Source organism: Caenorhabditis briggsae (assembly GCF_000004555.2).
Source record: "Caenorhabditis briggsae complete genome, chrIV, whole genome shotgun sequence".
NCBI lineage: Eukaryota > Metazoa > Nematoda > Chromadorea > Rhabditida > Rhabditidae > Caenorhabditis > Caenorhabditis briggsae.
Window position 1 is genome coordinate 12,455,107 of NC_013487.2, and position 13,963 is coordinate 12,469,069.

General features: G+C 38.5%; 3 protein-coding genes across 3 annotated transcripts; all 3 read right to left on the minus strand.

The window, feature by feature from the left end:
• Window positions 1-690: 690 nt before the first annotated feature.
• Window positions 691-2,715, minus strand: CBG08390 (the record flags this gene model as incomplete). Its single annotated transcript, XM_045236034.1, has 8 exons — window positions 691-834; window positions 879-986; window positions 1,035-1,323; window positions 1,521-2,032; window positions 2,077-2,178; window positions 2,225-2,322; window positions 2,371-2,477; window positions 2,630-2,715. 8 exons carry the CDS (start codon window positions 2,713-2,715, stop codon window positions 691-693), a joined length of 1,446 nt encoding a protein of 481 aa, XP_045093754.1.
• Window positions 2,716-5,528: 2,813 nt separating this feature from the next.
• Cbr-ugt-44 lies at window positions 5,529-7,750 on the minus strand (the record flags this gene model as incomplete). The annotated part of the gene is made up of 5 exons (XM_045236035.1): window positions 5,529-5,813; window positions 5,843-6,176; window positions 6,368-6,947; window positions 6,999-7,224; window positions 7,574-7,750. The coding sequence occupies 5 exons, from the start codon at window positions 7,748-7,750 to the stop codon at window positions 5,529-5,531; spliced, it is 1,602 nt and encodes a 533-aa protein (XP_045093753.1).
• A 2,542-nt stretch (window positions 7,751-10,292) lies between these two features.
• Window positions 10,293-13,790, minus strand: Cbr-ugt-43 (the record flags this gene model as incomplete). The annotated part of the gene is made up of 6 exons (XM_045236036.1): window positions 10,293-10,464; window positions 11,291-11,758; window positions 12,142-12,631; window positions 12,678-12,808; window positions 13,272-13,369; window positions 13,626-13,790. 6 exons carry the CDS (start codon window positions 13,788-13,790, stop codon window positions 10,293-10,295), a joined length of 1,524 nt encoding a protein of 507 aa, XP_045093752.1.
• Between the last annotated feature and the right edge of the window lie 173 nt (window positions 13,791-13,963).

The window sequence follows — 13,963 nt, forward strand, 5'->3', positions numbered from 1 at the left end:
AAAAATTCAAAAATTCAAAAATTCAAAAATTCAAAAATTCAAAAATGCAAAAATTCAAAAATTCAAAAATTCAAAAATTCAAAAATTCAAAAATTCAAAAATTCAAAAATTCAAAAATTCAAAAATTCAAAAATTCAAAAATTCAAAAATTCAAAAATTCAAAAATTCAAAAATTCAAAAATTCAAAAATTCAAAAATTCAAAAATGCGGGAGGGCAAAAATTCAAAAATTCAAAAATTCAAAAATTCAAAAATTCAAAAATTCAAAAATTCAAAAATTCAAAAATTCAAAAATTCAAAAATTCAAAAATTCAAAAATTCAAAAATTCAAAAATTCAAAAATTCAAAAATTCAGAAATTCGGAAATTCAGAAATTCGGAAATTCAGAAATTCGGAAATTCAGAAATTCGGAAATTCAGAAATTTCGAAAATCATGAAATTAAACATTAAAAAATTCGAAAGTTCAAAAATTAAAAAATTCGAAAATTCAAAAATTCAAAAATTCAAAAATTCAAAAATTCAAAAATTCAAAAATTCAAAAATTCAAAAATTCAAAAATTCAAAAATTCGAAAATTCGAAAATTCAAAAATTCAAAAATTCAAAAATTCAAAAATTCAAAAATTCAAAAATTCAAAAACAAAAAAATCGACAAAAATGACGTCTTCATATCTTTAAACCAAAAAGTTAGTCTCAAAGCGATTTTTCACTTTTCGAATCCGCATCAATTTCAACTTCTTTTCCTCCAACAATCACTTTCTTCGGAATAAGAGTCATCGGTTGATCAGATCCATTCACTGCCTCCGAAATCACCTTCATGTCAATTGTCATTTGAATCTAAAAGTTTACAAGTTCCAGAGAAAAGGATTACTGTAGAATACCGTGGTCTTTCCATCTGGAGTTTTTCCAAAGACAACAATCTTATTCTCAGTTGGTGCCTTGATCCGAGTTACTGCTTGCGGTTTTGGAGCAGTTGGAACAGCTGGTGTCTGAAAGTTCCAAAATCATACATCTAAATTTTAAACAATTGAGCATACCGGACGCTTCGCTGCTCCGAACAAAGAATGTGGCTGTTTTCTGATGCCAGAACATCTCGAAGCCGACTTTGTGGTCGGGAAACGTCTCTGAGCCGGTGGCAGCTGAGCCACATCATAGACACAATGACTTTGGTCGTTGGCTTTTTTGGGGGTGGGCGGAGCCACCTCATCCATTTTTCTTGTGCATTGTCCAGATCCCGGGAAGTTGTAGGCGGGAGATTCATTGAATTTTCGAGTAGGTGCTGGAGGTGCCTCACGTTTCATAAACTTGTTGGCGGCCATGGGAGGACTGCAAAAAATTCTTTACTGTCAAGTTTTAGCTCAAATATCTCAATTACTATGGAAGATATCAAAAATGTGTCTGATAAAACATTTCTGATATTATGATGAACAGTTTATATGTTCAAAATTTTTTTATATCTTTGACAGGGACCGAGAAAAATTGGCTCAAAATTAACAGGCCCTTCTATTACAGGTTTAACTAACCCATTCATGACACCTGGCAAGTAGACACTATTGTCGCCTTTTTTGACGACTCCAGACTTTCCAAATTGTGGAGCAGACTTTTCAACTTTTTGAGATTTATTCGATTTTGCAGATTTCTTGGAGAAATCCGAATCCATCAGAGGATCAGCTTTTTTGGACTTTCCGGATTTAGTGGATTTTGCAGATTTTCCAGAAGCGTCGTCCATCAGAGGAGCTGCTTTCTTGGACATCGCAGATTTCGAAGATTTTCCAGAAGCTTCGTCCATCAAAGAACCTTTTTTGGACTTTGCAGTTTTTCCGGATTTTGCAGATTTCCCAGAATCATCCCATTTCGTCTTCTTTGCTGACTTTCTCGATTTCTTGGATTTCTTGGATTTCTTGCAGCTCTTGGAAACTTCTAGAACAGGATCCTCAGTTTTTTGTTGCTTCTGTTTTGCCTCCGCGAGCTTCATCTCACTGATTCGAGCGGCTGGCGAACGTTTTCTGGATTTCTCGGGACCAGAAAGTCGACTCTAGAATTTAACTTGTAGTTTTTCAGACGGAATGATAGGGATACCTTTCCAGACAAGGGAATTCCAGTTTTCGTCGTTTCCGATGTTCCAGATTTCAACGACAACTGGTCGGAGGCTTTGCCGTCAAAGCTGCTGAATTGGGATGTCTGCAATTTTTCAGAAAATCAGAAGTTCGAAAAAAACCAGACTTACACCAGTAAAAGTGATGTTTGTAACACTCTGAGGATGGACGATAACCTGCTGCTCCTGAGCAATTTTTTGTCTTCCGAAAAGACTTCCTTTTCTCAAATCTGTAAATTTGAAAAAAAAGATTTTGCTAGTTCGATTTGGCTAAAAACCATTCATGAGAATCTCCGGAGAGGTTGGCGCTTGAGCCGTTTTTGGTGTAGAAGTAGCCGAGCTGACACGTCCAGATCCGGCCGATGTATCAGAGAGTCCAGAGTTTCTGGAACAGAATTAGGGTGGCTTACAACTACAGTATCCCTCCATTTTTTGAGATTTCAATTCTTAGAATCTCAGAATCTCAGAATCTCAGAATCTCAGAACCTTAGAATCTCAGATTTCCCTGTTCTAAAAACCTACGATTCAAAATCCGACGGTGTTCCACCGATTGCTGTATTCACAGAATTCGACATTGCCGTCGGAATAAGACGTGCATCGGTTGGTGGTTCGGCAGTCATCATACTCAACGAACGGGCGGTTGGAGGGCATACCGAACCGACACTTGATGAACTCTTCGTTTGGCTTGGCTAGAAATGGACACCCGGATACACAGACACACAGAGGGAGGATCTCACCGATTTAGACGGCTTGCTCATTTCGCTTATCCGAGTGGAAACTAACGAGAACGAATGATTTTCATTGAAAAATAATTTTTTATTTGATAGGTTTTCTAGACCATTCTTTCCAACCATTATCCACAAGTTTAGTCGAAAAAGACATTTTGGAATATCACGTTAATTCGAAAGTTGTCTATTTTTGTCATAATTTTGTAGTTTTTTTGTTCACTTTCACTTCTTCTAGAAAATCCAAATTTCCGCGTGCTGCCTACTTTGACATGAACTATTTTCTTATCTTATCTTCAGATCTGATCTACGGGTGCTATATAAGCTGGGAGAAATCAGAAAGAAATCTAACCGAGGAGTCGATGAGGAGTCCGATTAGTAAGGAGCTTCCAGGACAGCTGGGATGGCAAGGAATCTGTTCAATTCTTCGAAGACTAATGGCGGTTCTTCTCGACGATGATCACTGGGATCAGCAACAAATGAGCAAGGAGGATTGGATATTGGATGCTGGAAAGAGTTGAATGCGGCCCATTGTCAGGAAGCTTTGGATGCGCTACTCGCTGCTATTTCTTTTTCTGGAAGGCTGATCGACGTCATTTAAGTAAAAAAAGTACTAAAAGGCCTCAGGTCGCCATTGTTTGGGGTTCATGGCTAGGTGTTTATCACTGAACGTCCCCCTTTTACCAAATGACCGAAATCGAATTTTCAAAGAAAATGAAATAGCAATTGATAGCGTACGCTGAGCTTTCTCGCAGCAAAGGATCTACTGGAACACATTGACTTCCGACTTCAAACCTTCGACTTTCAAAGCTTTCACTTCCTGATAACTTTTCACATCTCTTTTTTCTTATTAATTTCTTGTCTTATCAAGTTTCTCAGATTTTGAATTTTTCGATTTTTTGGAACTAAGTTTACTGTAGTAATGAAAGGCGTACGCATGGCTTTCAGGTAGCAGAGGATCAAAACACCGACTTCCGTACTCCCGAGTTGCTGGTTCTTCGGAACCCAAAATAACAATTTTCAGACAATTTTTTCCAATATTATTATTTGGAGACCGTTTTCTGAGCATTTTTTTTAGTTTGAGTTTCGGGGAATTTGGAATGTTCATGAGATACAAGAATCGAAAGTCATCATAGAATCCGAAAGTTCTCAAAATCTGAATATTCAAAAATTGATAAATTCCAATAAAAAAATATCTTTCTTACGGCAGAAAAAGCCGTAAAAGCTAAAAAAACGAAAAAAATAAATTCAATCGTAAGTATTTTATCATATCTTTGTTCAAACTGTTTATCTTCCGACGATTTTTCACATCCTGTCAATACGTCCAGCTCCCACACAGAGCTCACCACCCTATGTATCGGAGCATCTGATTGGTCTAAAAAAAAGTTAAGCCCTCGGCTTGGGTCGCCATTTCAGAATTTTAGAATTTCAGAGTTTTAGAATTTTAGAATTTCTGGTTTTCAGAATTTCAGAATTTCAAAATTTCAGGATTTCAGAATTTCAGAATTTCAGAATTTCAGAATTTCAGAATTTCAGAATTTCAGAATTTCAGAATTTCAGAATTTCAAAATTTCGGAATTTTGGAATTTTGGAATTTCAGAATTTCAGAATCTCCCAATCTCAGAATTTCAGAATTTCAGAATTTCAGAATCTCCCAATCTCAGAATTTCAGAATTTCCCAATCTCCATACTTGTAATCCGGGCCTTCGCGGGCCCTGCCATAACTTCTTTCCGAATCAATGTTTTCGAACCAACTCAATCAGGTATGATAGAGCTCCACGAGTACTAAAAAACGGTATTATTTGGAATACTGTATCTTGTCTATGAACAGAGTTACAGAGCAAAAGGAGCAAAAAAAGCAGGCCCGCCCCGGGCCTGCCGGGCCCTGCGAGAAAAGCCACTTTATGATCTGTAACTTTGTTCATAGATAAGATACAGTATTCCAAATAATAGCGTTTTGTGGTACTCGTGGAGCTCTATCATATCTGATTTAGTTGGTTCGAAAATATAGATTTTGAAAGAAATTATGACAGGGCCCGCGAAGGTCCGGCAAAGGCCCGGATTACAAGTATGCCAATCTCAGAATCAGGGAATCAGAGAATCTGAGGAATTCCTGATTTGTTGAGATTCTGAAATTCTGAAATTCTAAAATGTTCTTCACACTCTGAATTATATCAGAATTACGAAACTTTGGAATCGTTGAATCTTAATTTTTTTTTTGAAAAATGAGGAAACTGTCAGATTGTAGAGAAACTTTTTAAATTACGATTCAAACCAAAAAGATGCCGAAAAAACTCTTATCAACCCTTTCAAAAACTCACTCCAAAAGGGAGAAATTAGCACTGAAATCACTTAAACCGCCCATAACTCGACTTCTGTGCAGAAAACCAAATACAGCACGAGAAAGCCGGTATTCGAAACTATAAATGAGCAAATTTGGAAAAAATTCTGAGATGACGGCTAAACATGGTTCCCTTATTAAGTTTTGTAAAAATTTAAGAATCCCAAAATTTCAGAATTTCTAAGGTTGCCTGTAAATTCAACTGATCAGAAAAAATTGAGATTTGTCTTCTGTTCATTTCATTTGATTTCAGAATATTTAAATTCAGAATCCATTTATTCATAAAATATTATGTCAATCAAAGCAAAATACCCATACAGTAAAATACACGAGATGTCTAATAACCTAGCAAAAGAATCAAAAATCGGGATTAAAGTTTGAATTTGATTGAAATCAGATTCGTAATATTATGCGTTGCCTTCAGAATCCTTGACGTCGCCACGTACATCGCCATCGACATCACAATCAGAATGAAGAAGAAATCGATATAATAGAACTCGACAAAGCTCATTTCAGCAGCATACGAGTCCAACCCATGTGGTTTTCCAAATCTCGCGACAAAATTGAAGTACTTGATGAAGATCTCCTTTGGCGATTCTGGCTGATTACGGAGCATCTGAGCTAGCTTCCGGCTTTCATTGAGTACGATTTGTCCCTCAACATCTTTCTAATAGTTCCTCGAACTTTTTTGGTGTCCGTCAAATCGTATTTGGTAAGAAGGAGAGCCACTCCGTGTCTTTCCAACATTCGAGCGTTTCTTGTTTGGTCACCAAAGACTGGCACCATCACAGATGGTTTTCCTGAGAAAGCCACTTCGTTAGTGGATCCTAATCCTCCATGAGTGACAAAAAGAGTGAGTCGGGGATCGGAAAGAAGGGCGGTTTGAGGCATCCAATCGGTCAGCATCACGTTATTGATTTTTTTGTTATACTGCTTGACAATATCAATCGTTGTGTTCTCATATTTCCAAATGAATGTGGTGTCAGGCATGCTTTCGAAGGTTTTGATCAAGGAGAGTCTGGAAAAACAAGACTTAATGGTTGGTAGTAGATGATGAAAAAGTTTTTTTTTCATTTCCGGACTTCCTAATTTTGCAACAATGTCATACGAGGAGTCATGAGAACTAGTTGCTCCAAATATTTCTTATCAAGTGCAAAGACTGGGAGTCCGGAAATACGAAATAAATCAAAAATTAAAACAAAAACTCACTTCATATCATCTGACATGTACATTGATTTTGCATTGGTACCAAACGAAATAAGCACGTTGTTCTTTCTCAAAGAGAGAATTCTATCGTACTCCGCAGGAAGTTTTTCCTGTTTGAATGCTCCAGATGAGATTCCTCCGATATCCACGAATTTCGAAGTGCGAGGACTTGGAATGTCCATTTGTGGATTACTATTCACGAACATGTAGGCGTTCTTTCTCAGAAGCTCTCTCCATCCTTTTCCATTCTTATAGAGCCCCTCGATTCCACTCAATTCGTAGTCATAAATCTTACTGTTGAAATGATAGTTGAAATAGGATTCCACAAAGTTTTTCACACGTCCAACCAATCCCATTCGCTCGGATCCAGATGAGAATACGGCTGGGAGATAGCTAGTGGTGATGGATGCTCCATGAGCAATCTTGGAGACTTCCAAACCCAAATGAGAGTCGGCTGAGATGGCAATGTCGATTCCGAGATGATCGAACAGTGCGAATCCACAGGAATAGAGAGGTTCAGAAACAGCAACGTCAAAGTGTTGATCGCGGAGATAGTTGATAAGTGTTTCGTTTCCAAAGATATCTGGAATCGAGTTTTTTTATGGGAGGGTCTTAAAATGGATAGTGGACTCACTTTTACACGAGGCCTTGCAAATGTTGGCAGCCTTGGTTCCCAATTTCAAGAATCCAACGATTCCGGAATTCATAACCCAGGTGTTTTCACGACCTCCTCCAGCCTTGAATTGGACGTTCGCCTCGATGAGCTCATCGTTTTGTTCAACAAGGATACGGTGCTTGATTTTTCGTACAAGGGGCGTGGTGTCTCGGAGGCCTTCGTCAAGGATTGGCAAGAGAACAGTCTGGAAAATTGAATGGTTTGCGGGGAATATCAGAAACAGGGGTACTGTAGAATCTTGAGCAAATTTTTGGCACCGATGCCACTGCAATGCGGTAATGATACCCGAGAGGTATAGGCATGTCCCAGGGATGTCCCGGGGTTCCTCTAGGTGCCCAGGAATACCCAGGAGTGCCCATGGGTGCCCCAGGGTACCCTAGGATGCCCAGGATGCCCCAGGAGGCCCCAGAATGCCCCAGAAGCCCCAGGGTGCCACAGGGTGCGTCAGAGTGCTTCAGGGAGCCCCATGGTACTCAAATGTGCTCCAGGGTAGGGGTAACGTGCCAAAAAAACCAAAATAGTTTTAAACTCACCACGTTGTATCCCTCATCTTGCAGAATATTAGAAATAGTTCCCATAAATTTCAAATGAGAGTGTCCGCTGATCGGAAGGAACACCAACACCTTTTTGGGTTTTGTTGTTCCATTCGCATCAACAAGAAGAAACGACGGAATGACGAGTAGTAGCAGTAAATATAAATAAGTGCTCATTGTTTGTGTTGCAGAAAAAACGAGTGACTTATCAGTTCTCCCCTAAACAGTACTGAATTTATAGGGGGTGCCTCCTGAATTCACTTTGCGATGATTCAGGGGGGCCTCCCCTTTTTAACACGTCATTTCTCGTTGTTCTTCTTTGCTGATAAGAGCAGATATCACAACGAACAAATTTCCGGGTAGGGGGCGGAGTTACGGGTTGACTTAGAGCATTGGAGCATGGAGCATGGAGGGGTACCCGGATGGAATGGGTCTCCTGACCCGTGTAGTGTTTTTATCAATAGGAATGTTTTGTTTTCCTGTATGGACAGGATGTGACTAATTTTTTGCATGGCGCCTACTGTCAAATAAATGATGGAGCAATTTTAGGAGCCAAAATGTCCGGAACTTGGAAGGAGATTTGAAACAAAAATGTTATCAGCAAACTACCGGTATTTTCAGGAATCTGCAAGTTGCTTATCTTGTTTTATTGTTCCGAATGTCGTATGGTATTCATGAACACATTGTTTGTTCTGTTCGAAATAATGCGAATTTTATCGTACTCCACAGGAAGCTTCTCCTGTTTGAATGCTCCAGATGAGATTCCTCCGATGTGCACGAATTTTGAAGTGCGAGAATACCCATTATACTTTTCAAAAACATGTAGGCGTTCTTTTTTAGAAGCTCTCAGACCCTTTTTTCATTGTTGTAGGGCCCCTAGATTCCACTAAATTCATAATCATATTAGGTTGGCAGGAAAGTAACTGTCCCTTGTTTTATTTGTAAATAATACAAAAGCAGGATTAATCCAAGATTAGCAGTATGCACCGTCGTGGTCCACGACATGTTGGCAATGTTCTGATAACTTGTGGATACAATACCTTCAAAAGCCAGCTAGCCGCGAATCAAAGTACTCATTTTTTCCTGTTTTTCACATAAATGGTGCAAATTTTCGTATTCTCTAGATGAGGTTGCATCTCTCCGAATATCCAATAATCTGATAGAGCTCAGTCGGGACTATAAGTAGGTGAGGGAGAACGGTCACACTGAAGCTGCTCAGGTCTGACTTGACTGCAGGTAAAAAATGAAAAAAACCTCATGTTCACGGAAAGTCACGCCGTACCTGAGCCTCTTTGGCTGGACGGTTCTCCTTTACCCCCGTTAAAGACCTGATTCAGCTCTATCAGATCATTGGTTGTTCAAAAGTATACGACGTCATCTGGAGCTTAAGGACTTTAACACAATTGATGCCTGAAAAAATGGACTGGAGGGATACTTTGACTTGCCACTAGCTGGCTTTTGGAGGGATGGTACCCACGAGTTACCTGAACATTGCCAACATGTTGTGGATCACGACGGTGCATATTGCTAATTCTGGATTATTCTTGTGTTTTTTGTTATTTACTAATAAAAAAAATGGACAGTTACTTTCCTGCCAACCTAATACATCTTACTGTTGAAATGATAGCTGAAATAGGATTTCGCAAAGTTATTTACTCGTTCTTTCGGATCCGGATGAGAATAACGCTGGGAGATAGCAGGATGCTCCATGAGCAATTTTCGAGACTTCAAAATCCAAATGAGAATCAGCAGAGATGGTAGTGTTGATTCCGAGATGATCGGGAAGTGCCTTTCCACAGGGATGGAGAAAGCAGAATTTTAAAATTAGCCATGTTTATACCAACTTTAAAGCTAGAAAAGAAACAAATTCAGAGCTTTTTTCACAAATTAAATCGGACCAAAACCGACCGAGTTATGGCATACACCAGTTTCAGACCAAAATTTTCGAAAACTTTAAACTCACTAGTCAGCCTTGTTTATACTCAATTTGAAGCTGAAAACAAGGAAAATTAGATCTGCTTGCGAAGATCAGATTGGACCAAAACTGGCCGAGTTATGGCCTAATACAACTTTAGGTCAAAAGTTCAAAATTATTATATAAACCTTGACTTGTTTCTACTCATTTTGAAGCTAAAAACAAGATAAATTCAAAAAAATTGTTAGCAAAAATGAAATTGGATTAAAATTTACCGAATTTCGACCTGAACCAGTTTTGAGCAGGAAATTTTCAGAACTTTGAACTTTGGTTAGAAATAGTTCAATAATGTTTTTCAGTTTTTTGTCAATTTTTTTTTTCAGATTTTCAATTTTCCAGTTTCAAGGAAACGTTCCTGACTAAATCGTACTCCTTTCTAGTAAAACCACTCCGCCGTATTTTTCCCTAATATTTGCACTTTTTCTTAACACTATATGTCATTCGCCGTCATCGACGCCGCTTCAGCGAATGTCCATTTTCGTATTTTCGTCGATTAGCACAAATTATGATTACAGACAAAAAGTGACGTGAGGTCAATTTATGTCTCTGACTCCCTCTTCCGATTCATTGATTTCATGATTTCATCTCTATGTTCCGTGCTCTTTGTCATATCTCTTTGTGTTCTGTATTTGAGTGGGCGAATAAGGAATTTCAGTATCCGTGTCCAAAAATTGTTAGAATATTTTGTAACTGTTTTTGATCATCATGTGTAGGTGGTCAAAATAAAATGTTACCATCGTCTTATCAATTAACTTTATCTTTTTTTGAAAATACAACGGAAGCAGCCCGAATTGCGGATGTGGACAAGATCAAAATGTAAATAAAAATGGAAATTGCCAAAATTAGGTCAAGGTAGTAATAGGCGAAGAAGGAGATGTTGGCAGCGTTTGAGTCGATTCCGTCGGGTTTTCCGAATCTGGAAAAACATTCAAGATTTTAGAATTCCGAAGTTCCAAATTCTACCATTCTGGAGTTTGAAATTTCAAAAAATTATCCGAGATTTTGAAATTCCAAAAAATTTTCATCAAAGTTTTGAGATTCTATCATTCTGAACAGTGTTTTTAAGGAACATTTCTCGAAAACGGCGAATATCAAAAATAATGTTTTGGAAAATTAGTTTCGAATCACTAGACTTTGCTCAGTGCGTTCTAGGCTATTGTGACATGATGGCCTAACTTATGTAACTGGAGTTTTCTAGGCCACCATTGTAAAAGGCCAGATTTTGAGGATTTACAGATTTTCCCTGTCAAAAATAGCACACGCCCTAAGTTTCTCAACACGATTTGTCTAGACCAAGGCAGTTGATGGTCCTAAAATGGTTCAACATGCATCTGATTTGTTTTCTAGGCCATTTTCCATGGTGGCCTAACTTTTTCTAGAACGTTTCAACATGGTGGCCCAGAAAACTCAACTTACAAAAGTTAGGCCACCATGTTAAATGACCTAGAAAACAAATCAAGTGCACTATTCTGGAGAATCAACTACGTTGCCCTAGAAAAATCATGTTGAGTAAGTTAGGCCACTCTATTCTGAAGTTTGAAAGTTTGTGAAATCTATTCTAGAATTTTGAAGTTCTGAGATTTTGAAGTCTTCAAATTTTAAGACTTTTGAATTGAATGTAATCCGGAATTCAGAATTGTCATTCTTCCCAAAGTCCGGGAACAGTACCCACAAAAAATATAAGTACAATCTAGCCGGTACCTTTTAACCCGAATTCACGTGAAAGAGTACATATTGCTCACCTGGCTACAAAGTTAAAGTACTTCAGGAAAACGTCTTTTGGAGACTCCGGCTGATTATTCAACAACTTGGCCAGATTACGCGCCCTCTGTGCAAAACTCTTATCATTTAACACTGACATAATTGCGTTTTTGATAGCACTGGGATACTGTAGCATCTCTTTTCTCAGCACGAGAACTCCTCCGTGCCTCTCCAACATTCTGGAATTTCTCGTCTGATCCCCGAAAACTGGTACCATAACTGCTGGCTTCCCACTGAATGCCACTTCATTGGTACTGGCTAATCCACCATGAGTCACAAAAAGGTCCAATCGAGGATCAGCTAGAAGTGCTTGTTGAGGCATCCAATCCACTAGAAACACATTTTGAATCGAGGAGTCCCATTGTTTCACAATGTTGACAGAAGTATTCTCGTATTTCCAAATAAATGTCACATCTGACATTTTGCCAAGTGCAGTGATAAGAGAGTTTCTGAAATGGGATTACGGTAGTGTTTTGTGATTTTGTGATTGTGATCTATGCTGACCTGTATTCTATAGGCATGAAAACTGATTTCGCGTTGGAACCAAAAGAAATGAGGACAGTGTGATTTCGAAGATTCAGAATATCGTTGTAGAACTGAAACATGAAGGATTTATTACGTCGGGAGAAAATAAGCCACCGACCACCGCACAGCCGACCATATACAAAAAAGCATGCCAGAGCAAAATTTCCATCAAGCCCCTCCTTGATTTTTGGCGTATATTACCAGAAATTTTTTAGCTTTCTCGAATTTAGAAAACTGATGTTCTAAACTTCCAAGTTTGCAAAAGGAACGTTCTGCGGTCGGTCACCGATTTTCAGTCTCAACCAACCTCCGGTAAAACTTCATCAACCCTCTTCTCATCCGCTGCAATCCCTCCCACTTCAATGAATTTTGAAGTTCTTGGATTTGGAAAATCCAAAGTGGATTACTATTTGTGAACATATAAGCTGGTAATCTCATCAACTCTTCCCACGTCTCCTTCCCCTTATAAATCCCTTGCATTGCCGCCATTTNCTTATCATGGATCAATAGAGCATATCGTCGATTCAAATACGTTTCATAGAGATTTACGACTCTTTCAAAAAACGTCATCTGATCCGATCCTTCTGAAAATGCCGATGGCAAATAACTGGATGTTATCGCTTGTCCATGTGCCATTTTGGGTCCCTCCAGCCCGATATGGGAATCAATTGATAAGATTTTATCAATTCCGAGGTGATCAAAAAGTGCGAAACCGCAAACAAAAAACGGTTCGGAGAGACCAATTTCGTAGTTTTCGTTTTTTAATCGTTCAAGTAGTTCAGTGTTGTGGAAGATACCTGGAAATGGAAATGATAAGAGAAATTGGTTGTTGATATTTATTACCATCACAAGTATACGAGTACAGATCGGAGAGAAGATAACGGATGCCATCGAATCCGTAAATTCCAGATCCCATGGTCCATGTTTGTTGGCCAGCCGCCTTACCGCCCATGTTATTAATTGCGCGGAGTACTCTGAAAATGTATACGTTTTGAGATTCCGGATTTAGTCAGATTTTGAAGATTTACAGATTTTTCGATTCCTGCCAAAAACCGCTAACTTTCTCAACACGATTTTTCTAGACCAAGGTAGTTGATGGTCCAGAAATGATCCAACATGCACCTGATGTGTTTTCTTGGCTATTTTCCAAGGTGGCCTAACTTTCGTGAGCTGAGTTTTCTAGGCCACCATGGTAACTTGCTCAAAAATACACACGGTGATTATCAGGCTATTACAAGGCCATTTATGACGGTGGTCTAGAAAACTCAACTTGCAAAATTTAGGCCACTATGCGAAAATGGTCTAAAACGGCCTGGTGTGATTTTGGGTCATTTTAGCATGGTGGCCTAACTTTTACAAGTTGAGATTTCTAGAGTATCAGTCTGCTATACTAACATGGCCTAGAAATTAAAAAAATTGAATTCTGAAATCACTGACCCCGGATGAATATCCAATCTGATTTTGTGATTGATTTTCTCAGTGATCGGAAGATTTGTCTTGTTCAGAGTGTAGTCAATGAGAGGTAGCAGAAGGGTCTGGAACAAAGCTTTTCATTGAGTTACTGTATGTAAACCCGTAATAGAAGGACCCTAACTTTAACCGTTTTTATCTCCGTTTCCATAAGAGATATCAAGAAATTTTCAACTGACAAAATATTTTTGAGATTCTGATAAACAATTTGTTAGTAAACCACTTTTTGATATCTTTCACAGGAAATGAGATGTATAGGACAGCAAAGGGGTACAGGTTGACAGCTAGGGGGTAAGGTATCTGAATTTTCTCCAAACTCACCACATTATACCCTTCGTCTTGCAAGATATGAGCTACAGTACTCATGAACTTCAAATGAGAATGCCCGGTAACTGGTAGCCAAACCAGCACCTTTTTTCCTTGGATTTCAGGATTTTTTGAGCAGACAACTGCTCCAAGCAGGACAAAAGTTAAGGAGAAAATCATAGTGAAATAGAGGCTAATAAATGTGAAAATGACAGTTTCAACCACTCATTTTATGCTCCCAGATCCTATATCATCGGACTTTTTGCTTCATTTTTTTTCAATTTTATTGTCCTACAGTTAGCTGATAAGCAAAGTGCCCTAAATTGTTCACTGTTTCGAAAGTGTCTCTCTTG